Source organism: Hyla sarda, chromosome 3 (assembly GCF_029499605.1).
Source record: "Hyla sarda isolate aHylSar1 chromosome 3, aHylSar1.hap1, whole genome shotgun sequence".
NCBI lineage: Eukaryota > Metazoa > Chordata > Amphibia > Anura > Hylidae > Hyla > Hyla sarda.
Genome location: NC_079191.1, coordinates 75,369,809 through 75,391,951, shown reverse-complemented (window position 1 = coordinate 75,391,951; position 22,143 = coordinate 75,369,809). Strand labels below are relative to the sequence as shown.

Sequence of the window (22,143 nt, the reverse complement as noted above, 5' to 3'; positions counted from 1 at the left end):
TTGTAGTTACACAACAGCTGAAGGTACACTTTTCCATAGAAAAAATGTGCCTCCAGCTGTTGCAAAACTACAAGTCCCAGCATGCCCATAAGGGCATGCTAGGAGTTGGGGTGGTCTGCCTCCTGCTGTTGCATAACTACAGCTCCCAGCATGCCCTTTTTGCATGCTGGGAGCTGTTGCTAAGCAACAGCAGGAGGCTGTCACTCACCTCCAACGTTCCAGCCGCATCACATCAGTCCCTCGTCGTCGTCGCCGCGGCCGTCGCTCCTGGGGCCCCGATCCCAACATTGACGCCGGGGATCGGGGTCCCCAGCACCCGGGGTGCACGTCCCGCACCCGCTCCCGTCCTCCGGAAGAGGGGCGGAGCGGGTTGCGGGAGTGACACCCGCAGCAGGCGCCCTGATTGGTCGGCCGGGAAACCGGCCGACGAATCAGGGCGATCGTGAGGTGGCACCAGTGCCACCTCACCCCTGCAGGCTCTGGCTGTTCGGGGCCATCTCCGACGGCCCCGAACAGCCTGTAATTCCGGGTCACCGGGTCACTGGAGACCCGATTGACCCGGAATCTGCCGCAGATCGCTGGACTGAATTGTCCAGCGATCTGCGGCCATCGCCGACATGGGGGGGCATAATGACCCCCCTGGGCAATATGCCCCGATGCCTGCTGAACGATTTCAGCAGGCATCGGGCACCGGCTCCCCTCCAGCTAGCGGCGGGGGGCCGGGATTTGACAGGACGTACTCAAATGTCCTGAGTCCTTAAGGACTCGGAAAAGGGTCCGTTTGAGTATGTCCTGCGTCCTCAAGGGGTTAATGCTGCCTGGAAGATGTTCAAGGCGGATTACATATGGAGTTTACACACCTCCAAGTATAAAGTTTAAACAACAACAAAGACGTGGTCTCCAATGGCTGGAGGTCCTCAACCCCAAATGCAGTTGTGCATTTATACTGGGGGAGCAGATCCTGCCCTTGCGGTCAGTTGCTAGGGGCGATCCCCAGCATAAAAATGCATACACTAGTGGATCTCTGCAACAGACTACAAGTGCCACAATAGAATCCTACACCAGATAGACGGTGTGGATGTGTAACAATTAGAATAATACAGAAATTTAGGTGCACTACTGTGGTAGATGTAAACAATGTCATTGGCTATCCCTCAACACTGATGTTAAAATTGTGGACATTCCCCCGACAGTGGAGCACCGGCAGAACATAACGGTGCTAGGACCACTGGGAAATGTACCGTCTCATAGACGGCAATGCATTTTCATGCAGAAGGAACAGACATGTCTGGAATCGGAATTTCTGCAGCAAAATCTCATTGGTATCACTGGGACTTTGCTGCTGTGGATTCTCTGTGCGGAATAAGTAATTGCCAGTTTTTCCCCCTAAAATGTAGTGTGCTGTAGCTATGGCATTTTTTTTATTTAAATTTTTTTTAACATTAAATGTTTATTACATAGTGGTAGCTTAAAGAAAAGAAAGGATAAAAGCAATATAAATAAAAAAAGGAAAAACAAAAAATGGAGAAAACATTCACCAGCATGGTATTATTGGATAAATTTGATGCAAAAGTATGACAACCACTAAAAAAAGTCTGAAGTTTGACAAAGTAAACAGCTCTATTATCTATTATCGTAAACCTTAATAGCTCCGAGGAATGGAGAAAAGGGCAAAAGCTTGTTAGGCGTCCGTGGATATTTCCTTCATTCTATGTGCAACTTCCCAAAGCCAATTAGAAATTGTAGGGTGGGTTGACTGTACACATAGCCAGGATAATGAACCCTACCACGGATTTAGTCAAGCAGCGTTAAGAGCCAGATAGTATCGGAATTAAGGGACGGGCAGTTTCATTGGGAAGAGATACGTCTGTAAGCCTGTGAATGACATGTAGTACATCTCACCAAAAATTTTTAATGGTGGGACAAGCCCTCTGGATATCTTTTGGTATTTATTTTTTCACCAAGTTTGTGGTGTTTCCCTCCATAGACTCTATGACGTAAATGTATGTCATGGTGCCCTAGGACATCTATGTCAAGAACATGAAGGGAGCTATCAGCAGCCGGGACCTCGCGGTTAATAGTGGACATCAACGATCAGGCTCATGTCCATCATTACCCTGTAGATGCCGTGATCAATACTGATTGCGGCATCTATAGACATAATGGAGGTGCCGGTGGGTTTGAGCACCAATGCAATCATGGGGGTTCAATGAGTGTGTGGTAGAGGGTGTGATGAGGGCAGATGGAATTTCCCTAGGGGCAGATGGCATTAACCCCTTGTGCTTGTGACACCAGGGCATGGTTTATCCTCAATACCACCCGAAGGTATACCGCTGGATCCTGAGCTAGGCATGGGGGTAATAATTACTCCAACGCCAAGTTACGGAACAACGGTAGCTTTACTGAGTTAGACAGGTAGAATAGTCTATACAGTTCGGAGATGACCAGTGAGGTGACCAGTGACTTCAGAGACCTTAGGGCTTGCTGGGACTTGCAGTGGCCTAGAACAATTTTGATGCAGGCCACGTTGACTGAAGACAGGTTGACTTTGACTGACTTGACTGAGACTGACTATACCTGTTTGATGCTTACCAGGCTCTGACTGGGACCTGGGGGTTGTGGACTTGCAGACTTGTGGCTGCGTGGTTGACTTGAGGCCTCCTCTGGACTCCAGACACACTCTTAGGACTTGACTGCACTGGACCCCAGCAAAGACTTAACTGGAAATCAAGAGAGCACGCTAGCTCCTCCCAGGGAGCTTAGGAGGCCATAGGTCACCCTAAGGTCACATAGTCACTGATACCTCACTGGGTTACAATCACATGACACTGATTAATCACATGTCATCGGATCTTAAAGACATAACACTTTTATATACAATACACAGCATAAAGATAACAATACAAGGGGAACAGGTGAAGGGGGCCCAGGGGACACTGCAGGGAGGCTACCTGACAGGGCATCAAGGGCTCAGGGGTACAACTCCTGCACCGGGCCACCACAAGTGCCAATGGTCACCGATAATACTGATCAGTTCTGTGATATTACATAGTACTAAACAGTACATAGCAATTTAATGATTGTATTAATATTCCCCTATGGCAACTTTAAAAGTGTAGAATACATGTGAAAATGATAATAATATATATATATATATATATATATATATATATATATATATATATATATACAGTACAGACCAAAAGTTTGGACACACCTCATTCAGAGTTTTCTTTATTTTTATGATTATGAAAATTGTAGATTCACACTGAAGGCATCAAAACTATGAATTAATACATGTGGAATTATAGACATCTTGAATGTGCAAATAGGCGAGGTTTCGGCTGATAATGGCCGAAATGTCGCCTCTTTGCACATTCAAGATAAATAAATAATTCACCTTTTTTCACTATTTGAGTGCCACTGCATCTTCTTTGGAATATCTGTGGAGGCTCTTGAGCCGGGACCCTAGCTAGTGAGCACCTATACACAGCTCTAGGAGTGCTGCTTTCTTCTTTGGAATATATATATATATATATATATATATATATATATATGTATGTATAAAAGCCCCCCCCCTATAAAAACATAAATGACCCCCCCTTTTTCCATTAAAAGGAAAAAAAGCAACAACAAAGAACAATATATTTACAATGGCCACATGTCTGAACTATTAAAATATAATGTTTATGATCCCACGTGGTGAACAGCATAAAATAGGAAAGGAGAGCGCAGGGTAGAAAGAAGTAGGAGTCCTCTCATCCTCACCACTCCTGCAGGGATGTGACCCAACCGTCCGTGGTGGCTGCCTGTTTTGGATACATTTGTCACTGTGCTCAGCTTCAGGCATGCAGCCTCTGTCTGCCACAGAACAGGGTTAATATACACAGGGACATCACAATACAGGGTTATTATGCACAGTGGCATCACAATACAGGGTTAATATGCACAGTGATGTCATAGTACAGGGTTATTATGCACAGTGACATCACAATAAAGGGTTAATTTTCACAGTGATGTCACAGAACAGGGTTAATGTGCACAGTGACATCACAATACAGGGTTAATGTGCACAGTGACATCACAATACAGGGTAAATGTGCACAGTGACGTCACAGTACAAAGAATATTATACCAAGTGTTTTTGTTTATTGTTATGATTGCTGGCACTTCCTGCGGGCCTCATGGTCACGTTTTGCTGAAGGTCTCACAAAGTCTAGAGCCGCCTCTATGTCTGGTATCACAGTCCACATGAAGGAAGTTGGATTTGATTTACAATACTAGACATGACTCATTAACCCATCCTCCCATTCCTCAAATGTCGTCTGGACTGGTCCATCCAGCTGTATCCACAGCTCGTGCTGCCCTAGGCACTGTGACAGAATACACCCCATTAGAGGGATTTTCCATGTGCCACAATTCTTGGATTTGTTGATTTGTGGATTTTATTGATTTACCATTTATCTCACTCCTATACACAGAGAGCGGTGGGAACCATCCCAAATCTGTAGTAACATTTCACAGTATGTCTGACCCATGTGGATTCAACCAAAGAGGGGACTTTTTTTTTCAGCAGGCCACAGCATTGGGCAGCAGCCACATCTAAAGGATTCATCAACAATGCCGATGAGCGAACTTAAAGTAAATTCGATTCGTCACGAACTTCTCGGCTCGGCAGTTGATGACTTATCCTGCATAAATGAGTTCAGCTTTCAGGTGCTCCCGTGGGCTGGAAAAGGTGGATACAGTCCTAGGAGACTCTTTCCTAGGAATGTATCCAACTTTTCCAGCCCACCGGAGCACCTGAAGGCTGAACTAATTTACGCAGGATAAGTCATGAACTGCCGAGCCGAGAAGTTTGTGACGAATCGAATTTACTGTAAATTTGCTCATCTCTAATTGTAATCTCATATAAGAAGGGGTCCTATCTGAATCTTTTGTAATTTTTACAATGCAAATGCATATATATATAACACAACGGGGGAGACTTATCAAAACCTGTCCAGAGGATAAGTCAGTGAGTTGCCCATAGCAACCAATCAGATCCCTTCTTTAATTTTTTAGAGGCCTTTTCAAAAATGAAAGAAGCGATCTGATTGGTTGCTATGGCAACTCAGCTAATTTTCCTCTGGACAGGTTTTGATGAATCTCCCCCAATGTGTCTTTGCATGTATGTTCCAGCTTAACTTCCAAATGGCTGAAGATATTTCAATGAGAGTTGGTACATATGTTACTTGTATGTAATCTAAAAATATAGTAGAGTTAAATCAACCCTAACCCACCCCCTTATGTGAGTGGGGTTTTTCTCTATGGGACTTCAAACAGATCTTCTAAACCCATTGCTCTCAGTCTGCTAAGATTGCCTGGGACTTTTAAACATTTTTCAGCTGGACTAATGTGGTGGTAAAGTATGATTTAACTGTGTGGCAGGCAGGTACAGAAAATATTTAATGTAGGAGATGGTAAATAAGATCGGGATATAAGGGCGGGATATGAGGATGGGATATGAGGACAGGACATAAGCACAGTATATGATGATGGAGTATGAGGCTGGGATATGAGAACAGGATATGAAGATGGTATATAACGTTGGGATATGAGGACTGGATATGAGGATGGGATATTAGGGCAGGAAATGGGGTCGAGATATAAGGGTTGAGATATGAGGACAGCATATGAGGTTGGGAAATGAGGACGGGTATAAGGATGAGATTTGAGGACAGGTTGAGGATGTGACATGGGATCGGGATATAAGGTTGAGATGAGATGTGTGGTTGGGATATGAGGACAGGATATGAGGTTGGAATATGAAATCGGGATATGAGGACGAGATATGAGACCTCTCTCCCACAAGGTTTAGGAAGGAAGGACGGGCAACGCCAGGTACTCTGCTAGTGTCTCTACGTAAACAGATAAAAGCTACATTTACACAATGAATATTTTCTGCAGACTTTCTGCATGAAATTTCCATGCATAAAATGTGCAGCATTTACAGTAGCAGGAAAGTGGAATGGTAAAATCTTATCTACAAAAACTGGATAAAGATCTGTGTAAAATCAATGCAGAAATTGGATTGGAAAAAGATTTGGAATCTACAGAATGAAGATTTATGTTGTGAATAAAATGTAGATTTTAGGAAATAGATTTTTTTTGCATATTCTACACTAAAAGCAAAGCAGACAATCTGTAACAAAACCACAACAAAATCCTTTCAGATTTTAGTATGGAAACTCTGCACAATTCAGCTATGTTTGTCTGTAACAAATACTTCATGATGTAAAAATGGTGTAAAAAAAGGTAAACATACAGACCAAAGTATTTTACGAGTGAAACTAACCAAAAAGAATTATATATGCGAGTACAGAGATTCCTTCCTCAGGCAAGATTACAAATGAATCATCTGGATAGTATCCAAAAGTATTTTTATCTTGTGTATTCTCTGGATGAATAATAAAAAATAAAATACTAAGAAGAGATCATGTTTCAAAGCGTAGCTGTCATATCATAGAAACAATAATGCTTATATATATGTTATTCACTGGGTCAGGCAGATGATTTACATGTCTTTTTTTTATTTGTCTAGCATCTGTATGTGGCTCATAAATCCCTTTGTTCTGCTGCTCACTCATTCTGACATCTACTTCTTAGGAAGGGGTGTGTCATGGGCAAGTACTGAGCCCACCCTGTGCTGTGCTGGGTCTCTTCATTCAATCACTGCCGGCTGCTCTGTAATCCCTTCCTCTCTGTTTTATACTGCAGTCTGATAGGACAGGAGTGAGCACAGAGGAATGCTAGTCCTGCCCTCACTTCCCGGACTTTGTCCCAGCCTGTGCTTCAGCTGGGACAAAGATGTTGCTGCAACCGGACAGGATTATGTTCTGGATGGTATGGGGACCCCTAGTGGTCTGTTTTATAAGCCGTTATTTCTTTAAAAAAAGATAGTTTTCTTACGATGTATATTAGAAAGGTTAATGTTTTGCCAAGATGTACAACATATAAAATGTTTTTGATGCTGTCAGTGCTAATTGAAAGATTCAAGCTGCCTTGCAGAGCATGTCTTCCTTCCTGGTTTCAGTAAAGTGCTCCTGCCAGTCAGTGTTGTCATTGGGAAAATGATGTCTGTATCCAAAATGCTACTACTGGCAGTTATGAGATGTCACAAAAATAATAGAAGACTATTTCCTTCTTTATGCATGAATACCCAAGATCTGTATTTCTGGCTGTTAGAAGTTTTCTGTGCGCTTTCTATTTTCGGAAACATTTCTTTATTTTGTCTTAATATGTATATACCACTTCCTCCTTCCTTGTTTTATGATTTCATGTATTTATTTATTTTTTGTCTTTGGTTAACATTTTGTCTCTTTTTTTCTAAAATGCTTCACCCATAAAAAAAAAAAAAAGGTCTTATCCCTTGTTTTACATTAAAAAAAAACACTTAGACTTATGTAGTTTTTTTGAAAATGTATTTACCAGAAATAAATACTTGCTGACACACAAGGGCTCCTGCATATACAGCTATACAGATGCATGAGCCCTCTTCTGTACTATACATACTTTTTTATTTAATACGCTGTAAGTTTTTCACATACAAATACATCTCTTGCAGAAAATCCACAGTGTATTCAAGCCTTGTGTAGTGTATTCAAAAAGGGGTATTCCAGGAACTTTTTTTATTTGACTATACTACAGGCGCTGTAAAGTTAGCGTAGTTCATAATATAGTGTCTGTACCTGTGTGTGACGGTTTTCTCACAATTCTTCTGTGATTTTCATCCCAATATTTATTTTTACCAGCATACAAAATGACTGTTGTCTCAGATTTTCCCAGGTTGCAATGCGGCCGAGACCTGACTCACTAGTCAGCTGATGACAGGGAGCCTGTCTGCTTCAATGGGTGGAGGGATCGCTTGGTGGGAGAAAGATCAATCTGCAACTAATGCAACAGCTGTAGGCACCCTGATTGAAAACCACAGGTCTTTTGAATGGATGCAGCTCATTTATGTTTCAATGGGTGGGGTGGCTCATGTGTGGGAGGGAGAAAAATAGAATTCTGGGATTTGTAGTCAAAAAAAGAAAAGTCAAATAGGAAAAACCCATTCACAAATAGCTAGCCACAGTGTTATGGTAATCTCACAACATAGCCATTTAGCACCAAGACAAGCGCAGATCCTTCCTAAGCATGTCCAATACTGTCTGGCAGGTACGTACTAAAATCACCTTATGGTGGATAACCCCTTTAAGCGATTCATTTTAAAGTGGGAGTTAAATTAATATATTATACATATATAATAAGATGCTTGTCCAATTCTAGCATAACCCTGGTCCATTGTTTCCCAATCAGAGTGCCTCCACCTGTTCCAAAACTATAACTCTCAGCATGCCCGGGCAGCTAATGACTGTCCTGGCATGCTGGGAGTTGTCGTTTTGCAACACCTGGAAGCACCTTGATTGGGAAACACTGACCTGGTCTCTTACAAAAGCTGTATAGGAAAATAAAATACCCAAGGGCAGAATATAGAATATGTGATCCAGTCTTAAGTATCTGGGGAAAGGGATTTAGGGGGTCATTATTTCAGGGGACATAAAAGGGGTACTCCCCTGGAATTTTTTTTTTTTTTTAATCAACTTGTGCCAGAAAGTTAAACAGATTTGTAAATTACTTTTATTTAAAAATCTTAACCCTTCCAGTACTTATCAGCTGCTGTATGTTCCGCAGAAAGTTATTTTCTTTTTGAATTCATTTTCTGTTTGACCACAGTGCTCTCTGCTGACACCTTTGTCCATGTCAGGAACTGTCCAGAGTAACAGCAAATCCCCATAGCAAACCCATCCTGCTCCAGACAGTTCCTAAAATGGAGAGGTGTCAGCAGAGAGCACTGTGGTCAGACAGAAAGGAAAGTCAAAAAGAAGTGAACTTCCTTGGGAACATACAGCAGCTGATAAGTACTGGAAGGTTTAGGATTTTTAAATAGAAGTCATTTACAAATCTGTTTAACTTTCTGGCACCAGTTGATTAAAAAAAATGTTTTCTAGTGGAGTACCCCTTTAAAGGTAAGCAGACAATGTCATAGAATAGCATAGAAAATGCTAGAAAATACTTTGTGTATAGGGAGAGGTATTAGGAGTAGAAAGGGAAGTGCTCATGAGTGTATAGGGAAAGGTATTAGCAGTAGAGAGGGAAGAGCTCTTTGGTGTATAGGGAGAGGTATTAGAAGTAGAAGGAGGGAAGTGCACATGGGTATATAGGGAGAGGTATTAGCATTAGAGGGGGAAGTGCTCATGGGTGTATACAGAAAGGACTTAGCAGTAGGGAGAGGTATTAGGAGTAGAGAGGGAAGTGCTCATGGGTGTATAGGGAAAGGTATTAGCAGTAGAGAGGGAAGTGCTCTTTGGTGTATAGGGAGAGGTATTAGAAGAAGAAGGAGGGAAGTGCTCTTGGGTGTATGGGGAGAGGTATTAGTAGTAGAGAGGGAAGTGCTCATGCTCATGTACAGAGAACTGGTGAGACCTCACTTGGAGTATTGTGCGCAGTACTGGAGACCAAAAGGATTTAGATACATTGAAAAATGTTCACAGAAGAGCTACTAAACTAGAACATGAACTACAGGATAAAACTTACCAGGAAAGGTTAAGGGACCTTAACATGTATAAGAGAAAGATGAGACGGAGGGGATATGATAGAGACTTTTATATACATAAAGGGAATCAACACGGTAAAGGAGGAGAGTAAATTTAATAGAAGAAAAACTACCACAATAGGACATCATTTTATATTAGAGGAGAAAGGTTTCTGCAGTAATATCAGGAGGTATTACTTTACTGAGAGAGTGGTGGATGCATGGAATAGCCTTCCTGCAGAAGTGGTCGCTGCAAATACAGTGAAGGAGTTTAAATAGTACCTGTCACTATACCTAACAACCCCCCCCCCCCCCCCACCCTTTAAAAATGTTTAAAAGCTCTATTTCTCACAAATCTTTTTAATCACAGAGTGTGAGCTGCTGGCAGGAGGATGTGGGCATGCTCCAACAGGTGCTACGTCACTGAAACCTGCTGGGGGGACTGCTTCCGCCCTCACTTCACACTGTAGTGGAGTCTGGACTGAGGAGGAGCAGCTGAGCCGGCCATGTTCGCAGCTGCTGCGGGCACAGCGCTCACTCTCTCCTGTCTGATTGACAGGCAGGGAGCAGCGCTGTGCTCGTCACGCTTGCACAGTCCTATGGAATCCTTATATTTATTACTATGGGTTTTCTAACAATATACAGAATGGCCAATTTGTGGATAACTTCCTAAACTTTCTGTGCTTTGTCTGTAGATTCTGCTTCAGTCTTCTCTGGTGCAATTTTTGTTCTGCCATGCCTGTAACTGAGAACTATATTCTAAATTAAAAAAGCTGTAAGTCTTTATTTTCTTCAATATCTTGTTTTCTAATTATTTATTTTTTGTCTTAGACCAACATTTGCTTCCAGCCCCAGCAAACCTCTTTATGGTCTCTATCAACCTGAAGCATTTTCTGTACTGGGATCCTGTTACGGTGGCTGGAAACATTACTTATTCCGTTCAATCACAAGGGTAAGGACTGATTTATATATTGTGTATTGTTTTGACTGTATCCTCCGATTTCCTTGTGTGTTAAGGAAGTGTCTGAAGATCCTCTGCAAATCAGATACCTGTAATTTGGGAGTGTACGTTCTAGATACCTAGAAAAGATATGGAAAGAACAGAGATTTTTAGGAACCAGTAAAATATACATACAAGAGGTGTCTGGCCCCTTTTCACTTTTACTTTTTGCTCTTTTTAGATGTATATCCCAGCTGAATATGGATGATAACACTGGTGATTAGTTTTTAATATCTATTGTTAACTTAAAGAAGAAATCACATGTAGAGAAATTGATTCTATATCCCAAAGATAGGGGATAAGTGTCTGATTGCAGGGGTCTGACCGCTGGGACCCCTTGCGATCTCCTGTGGGGCGCTCCGGCTCTCCGCTTGTCCTGACCCGGAGCGCCACACAATGGATCATGGGGGGTGATTTGCCTCACAGTTATGAGTTTTAAGACACTTTTCCTCCTGGTCTAAAAAGGTAGTATGTAATTGGTAAAACAGTGTGCTCTAAATGCACCAAAATGTTGGCAAATAATTCTGGTTTGAATTAGGCCAAAGAATAGTTGGCTTAAACTTAGATTAGTTGTGGGGCTTGGGTCTATGTTTAAAGGAGCACTCTGGGATCCAATAATTGTTGTCATCTAACTCTATGACCCAAAGATATATGATAGTGTAAAGTACTTGCCTTGTCCATCTTGAACGCATGCCTTTGTCTTCTCCCAGCTACGTTTCAGCAGGAAGTTCTGTAGCTCCTATTGAACAACTGACTGTCGACCACCATAATGCTATGAGAGCTCGGCATCTTGTGGTCAACGCGTCAGCAAACCCGGCATGCATAGCGTTTTAGACCTGCCTTCTGTCAGCCCATCCCAGGTCAGGAATATTCATACAGGCAATTTGTGCTCAGCCCTGATTGGAGGAGACTAGCTAGGAGGCATATGTTAGGGGGAGCTGTGGGTGTTGTTTTAGTGAGGGGTGATTAATGGGGGGCATGCATTAGGATAATACAGGAGGAGACTGGGATAGGGGGACAGGCAAAGGCATGTAAGCGCTGGAAAGATGTGCAGGATATTATGGGACCTAAAGTATTTGCAGCTCGGAAGTACCTGGATTTTAAAGTGGAGATTATGGGCGAAGGGGTCGTGTGATTTTCCAACTGACAAGTCCCTGGTCATGGTGGGCCAGTAAACTTTTATATGAACGATATTTTCTATGAATTACACTATCCCGGAATACTCCCTTAAGGTGTACGGCAACCTCCCGATTCTTTACTAAGAGAGAAGGGTCAGACATGCTGGAATTTTTCTACTTGACCCTTTGGTTCTAAGAAGGATAAGCTGGCACAAATCCTGTCTTGCCTTGTTTTACCTTTACCCCATAGACAATGCATGAACATTCATGTGTATGGAGGAGAAGGGAGAGAGATAACTGTTGGCCGAAAGAATGTAAATTTATTCAGAAGGGAAGTATTTTTAAAAGGAAGCTATTCACAAGAACATGGAGGTTATTTGGGAGGAAAAGAGAAGCAACGTGAGAAGTACATTTTTGTACTAGATAGTTGGAACAAGCTTCCAGCATATGTGGTTTGTAAATCCGCAGTAAGTGAATGTAAACCTGCCTGGGACAAACATATATCAATCCTAAAAAAAACTATTAAATAAGGGTGGACTGAAGGGACCAGGTGGTCTTTTTCTTTTTCTGCCAACTATCTTCAATGTTTCTGTGTTAAGGCTTTGGTAATCTATGAGACATATTTCTTAAAAAATAAAATAAAATGCGCAAAGTCAAATAAAAATATCAGAACATAGAGATCATACTAACCAACAAACTGCACAGAAGAATCCATATAACAGAATGCTGCCGGTCGGGAGCCATATTATTGGTGGTATGTTGTCCCTCGCCTGCATGGAAAAAAAATTTTTTTAAAGGCCAAAAGGCATAAAAGACATCACTTTCTCACATACTGAATAATGCAAGGAAGAAGCGGCACTCCAGGGATTATAATCCAAGAAATAATTTATTCACCCATCAGTGAGATGCAACGTTTCGATCCACAATCCGGATCTTTATCAAGCATGCTTTATAAAGATCCGGATTGTGGATCGAAACGTTGCATCTCACTGATGGGTGAATAAATTATTTCTTGGATTATAATCCCTGGAGTGCTGCTTCTTCCTTGCATTATTCAGTTACATGGGATCTTGAGTCGGACCCTTGGAGCGTGTGCACCCATTTTGGACTATAAGTCCTCCACTGTGCCTTACCTGTTTTTTCTTTGTTCTTCTTTCTCACATACGGTATATCTCCTGACTGCTACTTTTCACAGAGTTGTTGGAGTGTTTTTTTTCCCTCATGTTGTTTTAGCCAGAGACTCTTTTACAAGTTCTTCGAGATACAAGTGAATTTACAATACACTCACTTCAATCCTCTAGACTGCACAAATCTTCATTTGACTAATATAATAATAAATGATTGTCCATGGGAAATAAAATAATTTTACACTAATGTAATGTCCCACAACGGGACATTACACTGGATATGTGTAACCTAATTAAATAATGAGGCCTGTATATTCCAAACTAGACCCTTGTTCCTTGTAATATATGCTATTTATGACTTCTGTAGAGCCAATGGAAGACGTTAAAGGCTATGTTTACATTCCATTGAGCCCCATTTAAGCCAAAAGCAAAACATGGCTGAAAAAACTGCATGCGAACAAAAAAAAAATAAATCTAAAAATAAGGCTCAAAATGAAGCCTAAATACTTTTTGTGCACATAAACTAACTGCTTGGCCTTTGTGTTGAATAGTTGTATCTAGTCAACATTGACCAAACGTGTGACCCAAATGGACCCAGATCCTTTATTAAGTGCTTCAATTCCACTTGGGTAGCCCATATGTAGTGTATAGCCAGTTGAGCATGCCATCACATACTACCACAGAAGAAATGATATTATAAATCCCTGAGATAACTGAGCTCATTTCTTGGTGTGGTATTGATGTAAATTTGTAATATCCCATTATAAACACTGGTTTTGTTTTGTTAGGGAATTCGAAACTATATATTTGAAAGACACTTGGCATGAAGCGGAGAACTGCCAGGAAATATCTACAAAACAGTGCAATGTGACTGATGAAGTGTCAGCTGGCGTCTTGTATAGATTTAAGGTTCGGGCAATTCTAGGAGACCAGCGATCTGATTGGGCAGAACTTGAGCCACCATTCGACAGAAAGACAAGTAAGTACCAATTCCCCTGCTTAGTTTTCTCCTATGTCCTAATTTGTTAACACATTCATAGGCTGGAAAGTATGGATGCAATGTCAGATAATGTCAGTATATAATGTGAGAGGTGGACTCATTTATGGGAGATACTGTATATAATGTGAGGGGTGGACTCACTTATGGTAGATACTGTATATAAAGTGAGGAGTGGACTCACTTATGGGAGATACTGTATATATTGTAAGGGGTGGACTCACTTAGGGTGCGTTCACATTACGGAATTCCAGCGGAATTCCCCGAGCGGAACTCCGCGAGCGGAATTCCGCGGTGTCAACTTAACATTAGTGTGAATGGGTCTCCTCGAGACCCGTTCACACTGCAGAATTTCCACGGCGGACAATTCCGCCGCTGAAATTGTTCCGCACAAAGAAAGAACGTGTTCATTCTTTGCGCAGATACCGCGAACACTGCATACCCGTCAATGGTGATGGCTCAGTGCCCCGCGGCCCTAGCGCCGAAGTACCTTCAGCGGCAGCCGCCAGGTGGAATCTCTGCTCGCGGAATTCAGCGATCGAAGATTCCGCAGTGTGAACGCACCCTTATGGGAAATACTGTATATAATGTGAGGGGAGGACTCACTTATGGGAGATACTGTATATATAATGTGAGGGGTGGACTCACTTATGGAAGATACTGTATATATAATGTAGGGGTAGACTCACTTATGGGAGATACTGTATATAATGTGAGGGGTGGACTCACTTATGGGAGATACTGTATATATAATGTGAGGGGTGGACTCACTTATGGGAGATACTGTATATAATGTGAGGGGTGGACTCACTTATGGGAGATACTGTATATATAATGTGAGGGGTGGGCTGACTTATGGGAGATACTGTATATAATGTGAGGGGTGGACTCACTTATGGGGGATACTGTATATATAATGTGATGAGTGGATTCACTTATGGGAGATACTGTATATATAATGTGAGGGGTGGACTCACTTATGGTAGATACTGTATATAATGTGAGGGGTGGACTCACTTATGGGAGATACTGTATGTATAATGTGATGAGTGGATTCACTTATGGGAGATACTGTATATATAATGTGGAGGGTGGACTCACTTATGGGAGATACTGTATATATAATGTGGAGGGGTGGACTCACTTATGGTAGATACTGTATATAATGTGAGGGGTGGACTCACTTATGGGAGATACTGTATATATAATGTGAGGGGTGGACTCACTTATGGGAGATACTGTATATATAATGTGAGGGGTGGACTCACTTATGGTAGATACTGTATATAATGTGAGGGGTGGACTCACTTATGGGAGATACTGTATATATAATGTGAGGGGTGGACTCACTTATGGGAGATACTGTGTATATAATGTGAGGGGTGGACTCACTTATGGGAGATACTGTATATATAATGTGAGGGGTGGACTCACTTATGGGAGATACTGTATATATAATGTGATGAGTGGATTCACTTATGGGAGATACTGTATATATAATGTGGAGGGTGGACTCACTTATGGGAGATACTGTATATAATGTGAGGGGTGGACTCACTTATGGGATATACTGTATATAATGTGTAGGGTGGACTCACTTATGGGAGATACTGTATATATAATGTGAGGGGTGGACTCACTTATGGGAGATACTGTATATAATGTGAGGTATGGACTGACTTATGGGATATACTGTATATATAATGTGAGGGGTGGACTCACTTATGGGAGATACTGTGTATATAATGTGAGGGGTGGACTCACTTATGGGAGATACTGTATATATAATGTGAGGGGTGGACTCACTTATGGGAGATACTGTATATAATGTGAGGGGTGGACTCACTTATGGGAGATACTGTATATAATGTGAGGGGTGGACTCACTTATGGGAGATACTGTAAATAATGTGAGGGGTGGAGTCACTTATGGGAGATACTGTATATATAATGTGAGGGGTGGACTCACTTATGGGAGATACTGTATATATATAATGTGAGGGGTGGACTCACTTATGGGATATACTGTATATAATGTGAGGGGTGGACTCACTTATGGGAGATACTGTAAATAATGTGAGGGGTGGAGTCACTTATGGGAGATACTGTATATATAATGTGAGGGGTGGAATCACTTATGGGATATACTGTATATAATGTGAGGGATGGACTCACTTATGGGAGATACTGTAGATATAATGTGAGGGGTGGACTCACTTATGGGAGATACTGTATATAATGTGAGGGGTGGACTCACTTATGGGAGATACTGTATATATAATGTGAGGGGTGGACTCACTTATGGGAGATACTGTATATATAATGTGAGGGGTGGACTCACTTATGGAAGATACTGTATATAAGTGAGGGGTGGACTGATTTATGGGAGATACTGTATATATAATGTGAGGGGTGGACTCACTTATGGGAGATACTGTATATATAATGTGAGGGGTGGACTCACTTATGGGAGATACTATATATATAATGTGAGGGGTGGACTCACTTATGGGAGATACTATATATATAATGTGAGGGGTGGACTCACTTATGGGAGATACTGTATATATAATGTGAGGGGTGGACTCACTTATGGGGGATACTGTATATATAATGTGAGGGGTGGAGTCACTTATGGGATATACTGTATATATAATGTGAGGGGTGGACTCACTTATGGGAGATACTGTATATATAATGTGAGGGGTGGACTCACTTATGGGAGATACTGTATATATAATGTGAGGGGTGGACTCACTTATGGGAGATACTGTATATATGTGAGAGGTGGACTGATTTATGGGATATACTGTACCTACTGATTCTTGTGGCAATGAAAATCAAATTCTATAGAAAAGTTTTTTCACACAAATGTTTAATAGGTTATTCTGAAGCCGAAGCCTCATAGGTTGACAGAGGTTTAATAAAGGGTGTAGAGGATACAGCTGCACACTGTGCTTCAGTAAGACTCCGCGTTCTCTGTGCCACATAAAAGAGCAGCAGTTTTGTAAATGGCACATGAGGATTAGACGTGGAACTTGGTACACCTGCGGTGGTTACAGTTACTGATTTTGAGAGCACTGAAGGGTTCAGCATTATCATAGAAAAACTAGGCTACATGGTCTTATATGTAAGTTAAAGGGGTATTCCGGCCAAAGAAATCTTATCCCTTATCCAAAGGTGGTGGGGGTGGGGGGCCTGCAGCTGGGACCCCGCGATCTTCGTGTAGCACCGCTCTCTATGCAGGGCTGCTGCTCCAGTCTCGGAAACCTCTGTGTTTCCGGGACTGGAGACTTGATGTCATGCCACGCCCCTTTGTGATGTCACATTACGCCCCCTCCATTCATGTCTATAGGAGGGGGCGTGATGCCGGAATACCCCTTTGATTTGTAAAATCTTATCTTTTTTCAGTCAACTTGCAACCAGTCTGTACTATACATATTTTATCTTACACTGGTGGATGGTTGCCATGGTCATCTGCAGGTGACCGCTGATCGCTACTCTGCAATTACCGCTGATCGCCTTAGCCATCCTCCTGTTGTCCTTATGCTTCTACTGCTGTTCTAGTTCTTGCCGATAGGGAGCCCCCTCAATGGGGGCAGTGTATGTACCCAAAAACATGTAACCTGGTAATCTGTGGCAGCTAAGTTAAATCAACATCCTGGAGAGGGATTAAAGAAGAAAACCTAGAGGGTACTTATGTAGTGTCCCGGTTACTGTGACCCAGTTATAAATATGTGAAGTAGTGATGTGTCTGAAGAAGCTTTTTGCTAAGTGCCTAAATCTGTTTTTGGGGTTTTGTGAGGGGTGGACTGACACCCTTGCGCCCACCCTTTATAGAACCCGCCCACATACAATATAATTCTTTTTTTTCCCCTGTGCAGTCTTATGAGGGTAATAGTACTGTGATTGCTTCTATTACACTACTATTACTCTTAGACAGCCTGTAAATGCTGAGATCCCACAGTAACAGGAATGTGGCCACCACGTTCCCATTGGGATTGAACCAGGCACTAGAAAGGAAGGCTTCCTCCAATACCTAAAAGCTTGGCTGCGCTGACTCCTCAACGCCTCCTGTAAGTGTAGGCAGCACAGCAGTGAGTACAGGCTGTTTGTGTACGTTGTCGTGAACAGCTCCAGCAATCAAACTCCTATCACCCCCAGGCAGCAGATGCAGCTCTGGAGGTGACTGTAGTATAAGGCAGCAGAATAGTGAGTGCAGCTCTGTAGGTGACTAGAGTATAAGCTATGATGCAAGAGCAGAATAGCGAATGCAGCTCTGGAGTCAACTGGAGGATAAGACATGATGTAACAGCAGAATAGTGGCTACAGCTCTGGAGGTAACAGAAGGATAATGCATGATGTAACAGCAGAAAAGTGGCTGCAGCTCTGGAGGTGACAGGAGGGAAAGACATGATGTAACATCAGAATAGTGAGTGCAGCTCTAAATATTACTGGAGGATAAGGCATGCTGTAAAAGCAGAATAGTGAATGCAGCTCTGGAGGTGACTGGAGGATAAAGCATGGTGTAACAGCAGAATAGTGGCTGCAGCTCTGGAGGTGACTGGACCATAAGGCATGGTGTAACAGCAGAATAATGAGTGCAGCTCTGAAGGTGACTGGAGGATAAGGCATGGTGTAACAGCGGAATAGTGAGTGCAGCTCTGAAGGGTAACTCGAGGATAAGGCATGGTGTAACAGCAGAATAGTGGCTGCAGCTCTGGAGGTGACTGGAGGATCAGGTATGATGTAACAGCAGAAAAGTGAGTGCAGCTCTGAAGGTGACTGGAGTATACAAAATTATGTAACAGCAGAATAGTGGCTGCAGCTCTGAAGGCAACTGTAGGATAAGGAATGGTGTAACAGCAGAATAGGGAGTGCAGCTCTGGAGGTGGTAGGATGCTAAGCCATGGTGTAAAAGCAGAATAGCGAGTGCAGCTTTGGAGGTGACTGAAGTATAAGACATGGCGTAAAAAGCAGAATAATGAATGCACACAAACACACCTTACTTCATTCTGTCTTTTTCCTCTGTGCAGTGATGCTTAAAGGAGTAGTCCAGTGGGGAAACCAGTGGTGAACAATTTATCCCCTATCCTAAGGATAGGGGATAAGTTTGAGATCGCGGGGGGTCCGACCGCTGGGCCCCCTGGGATCTCCTGTACGGAGCCCCGACAGCCCGCGGGAAGGTGGTGTGTCGACCTCCGCACGAAGCGGCTGCCAACACGCCCCCTCAATACAACTCTATGGCAGAGCCGAAGCGCTGCCTTCACCAATCTCCGGCTCTGCCATAGAGATGTATTGAGGGGGCGTGTCGGCCGCCGCTTCGTGCGGAGGTCGACACCCGCTATCTGGCCGGAGAGCCTGGCCCCCATACAGAGAGATCGCAGGGGGCCCCAGCGGTTGGACCGTCCGCGATCTCAAACTTATCCCCTATCCTTAGGATAGGGGATAAGGTTTTCACCACTGGACTACCCCTTTAAGGACCTGTGGGTCATGTGACTCAGGTCCTTAAGCATTCTCCTACACAGATTGTAAAGGGGAAAAGTTCCGGCATTCAAGTGGGATAATGATGATGCTCAAGTGGGATAATGATGACTACCCACACAGGTCATTCCTTGCTATACTACTGCTTTAGCTGCTAGAAGATCAGGGAGCATGCATGCAGGAGATCTGTATATATTAAGTTTGTATGCTCCCTGATCTCGTGAAGCAGCAAGTCCTGCTGTGGGCGGGCCCCCCACAGTGGGCCCCCCTCAGCCCCAGGCCCTTAGGCAGTGCCGGACCATTCTGTCTGCCCCTGGTGAGGAACTTCTATAACTGTTCTTTTTGTATATTGCATAACAGGTATTACAGATGTGTAAAGGTTAACATTGGCTTTACATCAGACACGCTCCACAGCTAGTTTTTATGCAGAAACTGGAAATGCTGAGGGGGGAATACCTACTCCAACTTCCTCTCCCCAGAGGGCCGGACCCAAAAACCGGAGCAGTCTGGCTCTACCCTGTATAGTGTGAACATCTCTCCTAAATCTGCTCCTGCTAGGTAGATCAGACAGTCAGAGAAATGTGTATACACCTAGGGGGAGATTTATCAAAACCTGTCTGGAGGAGAATTGACCCAGTTGCCCATAGCAACCAATCAAATTGCTTCCGAGGCCTTGTTAAAAATTAAAGAAGCGATCTGATTGGTTGCTATGCGCAACTCAGCAACTTTTCCTCCAGACAGGTTTTGATAAATCTCCCCCCTAGTCAGCGTATACCTCCTAGGTCCAGTCAGTAAAGTTCAGACCTATCATATGTACTGTTCAAGCCAAAGCCTCCTACAAAGCAAGTATCGACTACTATTCTAGTTATAAGTAATGTAGTGGCCCAGTACGGGATGGTGTGTCCACGTACATTTCTCCTGCCCTGTCAGGCAGAGTCCCTCCATGTCCCCTGCCCCCCCTACAGTGTAACCCCTATTGTATATGTGGTGGCCCAGTACGGGAGGTGTTACCACGTACCCTTGCTACACTGTCAGGCAGCCTCCCTACTGTTACGCCGAGCGCTCCGGGTCCCTGCTCTTCCCCGAAGCGCTCGCGACGTTTCTCTCCCTGCAGCGCCCCGGTCAGACCCGCTGACCGGGAGCGCTGCACTGACATGGCCGGCGGGGATGTGATTCGCATAATGGGACGCGCTCGCCCGCGAATCGCATCCCAGGTCACTTACCTGTCCCGGTCCCCGGCTGTCATGCTCTGGCGCGCGCGGCTCCGCTCTCTAGGGCGCGCGCGCGCCAGCGCTCTGAGATTTAAAGGGCCAGTGCACCAATGATGGTGCCTGGCCCAATCACCTTGATTAGCTTGCACCTGTGCACTCCCTACTTATACCTCACTTCCCCTGCACTCCCTCGCCGGATCTTGTTGCCTTAGTGCCTTGAGAAAGCTATTACTGTGTTTGTCCATACTGTGTTCCTGACCTCCTGCTATTGCCATATTGACTACGAACCTTGCCGCCTGCCCCGACCTTCTGCTACGTCTGACCTTGCCTCTGCCTAGTCCTTCTGTCCCACGCCTTCTCAGCAGTCAGCGAGGTTGAGCCGTTGCTAGTGGATACGACCTGGTTGCTACGCCGCAGCAAGACCATCCCGCTTTGCGGCGGGCTCTGGTGAATACCAGTAGCATCTTAGAACCGGTCCACCGGCACGGTCCACGCCAATCCCTCGCTGACACAGAGGATCCACAACCAGCTAGCCGAATCGTTACACCTACATTGCCCCCTGGGCCTCCCTTGCATCACCCCCCATGTAAATATGTTTCTAATGTATTCTACCATGTAATGTGTTCAGAAAGCATATCACTTTAAGACTGTTTACCATGTGACTTGTCATGTGATTGTTACCCAGGAGGTACCAGTGACCAGGTGATCCCAGGGGTGACCTATTGATTCCCTGCTAGTCTCCACCAGATAAGCCCTGGGTGGAGCTAGCTCTCTTTCTTTCCTTACAAGTCTTTGCTGTGGTCAAGTCGAGCCCCAGAGAGTGTCCAGAGTCATAGGAGGCCTCAAGTCCAGTCTGCAGCCACAAGAAGCTACAAGTAACCACAGTCTCAGTATTGTCAGTCATCAGTCCAGTCAAGTCAGTTACAGTCATCATTTGTCAAGTCAACATGGCCTACATTAAATTGACCATATCTACTACAAGTCCCAGTAAGCCCCTAAGGCCTCTGAGTCACTCATCACCTCCTTGGGCCCTGGCTGAATTGTATAGACTTTACCATCTGTCTACCCTCAGTAAAGCTACCGTTATCCGTAACTTGGCGTCAGAGTCATTATTGTCCCTGTGCCTAGCCCAGGATCTAGTGATATACCTTCGGGTGGTATCGAGGATAAACCACGCCCTGGCATCACGAATACAAGGGGTTAATGCCATCTGCCCCTAGGGTAACAACATCTCCCCTCATCACAACCCGTCACCACAACTTTTGGCTTCACGAACAGGATACGTGTGTGTGCCTGATGCGAAAAGTCCTCCCTCAGTCTGAACTGTGTCCAGTATTGTCAGAAAAGGCATGCCAATGAGAATAAAATTTGTGCCAGAAAGTGTACGGGACTTTATCAGTGGAAAGTGTTATACCCGAGGTGCTTGTGATATAGAGGGGGAGGTGAAAAAAAGACCGTTGTCCGCCATTGTGAAACGTTTAAGTACTGTGTCCACCATGGGCAAGATCAGATCAGAATCTATGTTACATTGTCAAGTATTGCCTGTATCTGCAAGGGAAAGATGTTCCGGAGAAGCGTGCAAAAATGTCCC

The 22,143-nt window shown here is 43.7% G+C and overlaps 1 protein-coding gene and 1 long non-coding RNA gene across 2 annotated transcripts in view; one reads left to right on the top strand and one right to left on the bottom strand.

The window, feature by feature from the left end:
- The first annotated feature begins 5,149 nt into the window (after nt 1–5,149).
- IL20RB (interleukin 20 receptor subunit beta) overlaps nt 5,150–22,143 on the top strand; it is a 53,997-nt gene continuing 37,003 nt past the window's right edge. Inside the window, exons 1-3 of the mRNA XM_056563100.1 lie at nt 5,150–5,221; nt 10,448–10,568; nt 13,650–13,840. Coding sequence (XP_056419075.1) covers nt 5,173–5,221; nt 10,448–10,568; nt 13,650–13,840 — 361 coding nt within the window. The 5' untranslated portion in view covers nt 5,150–5,172. The remainder of the gene's footprint in view (nt 5,222–10,447; nt 10,569–13,649; nt 13,841–22,143) is intronic.
- Nucleotides 10,577–22,143, bottom strand: part of LOC130360575 (uncharacterized) — a 35,938-nt gene continuing 24,371 nt past the window's right edge. The window contains exons 2-3 of the long non-coding RNA XR_008890715.1: nt 12,425–12,504; nt 10,577–10,696 (exon numbers count right to left, since the gene is read on the bottom strand). This is a non-coding gene — a long non-coding RNA (uncharacterized LOC130360575). The remainder of the gene's footprint in view (nt 10,697–12,424; nt 12,505–22,143) is intronic.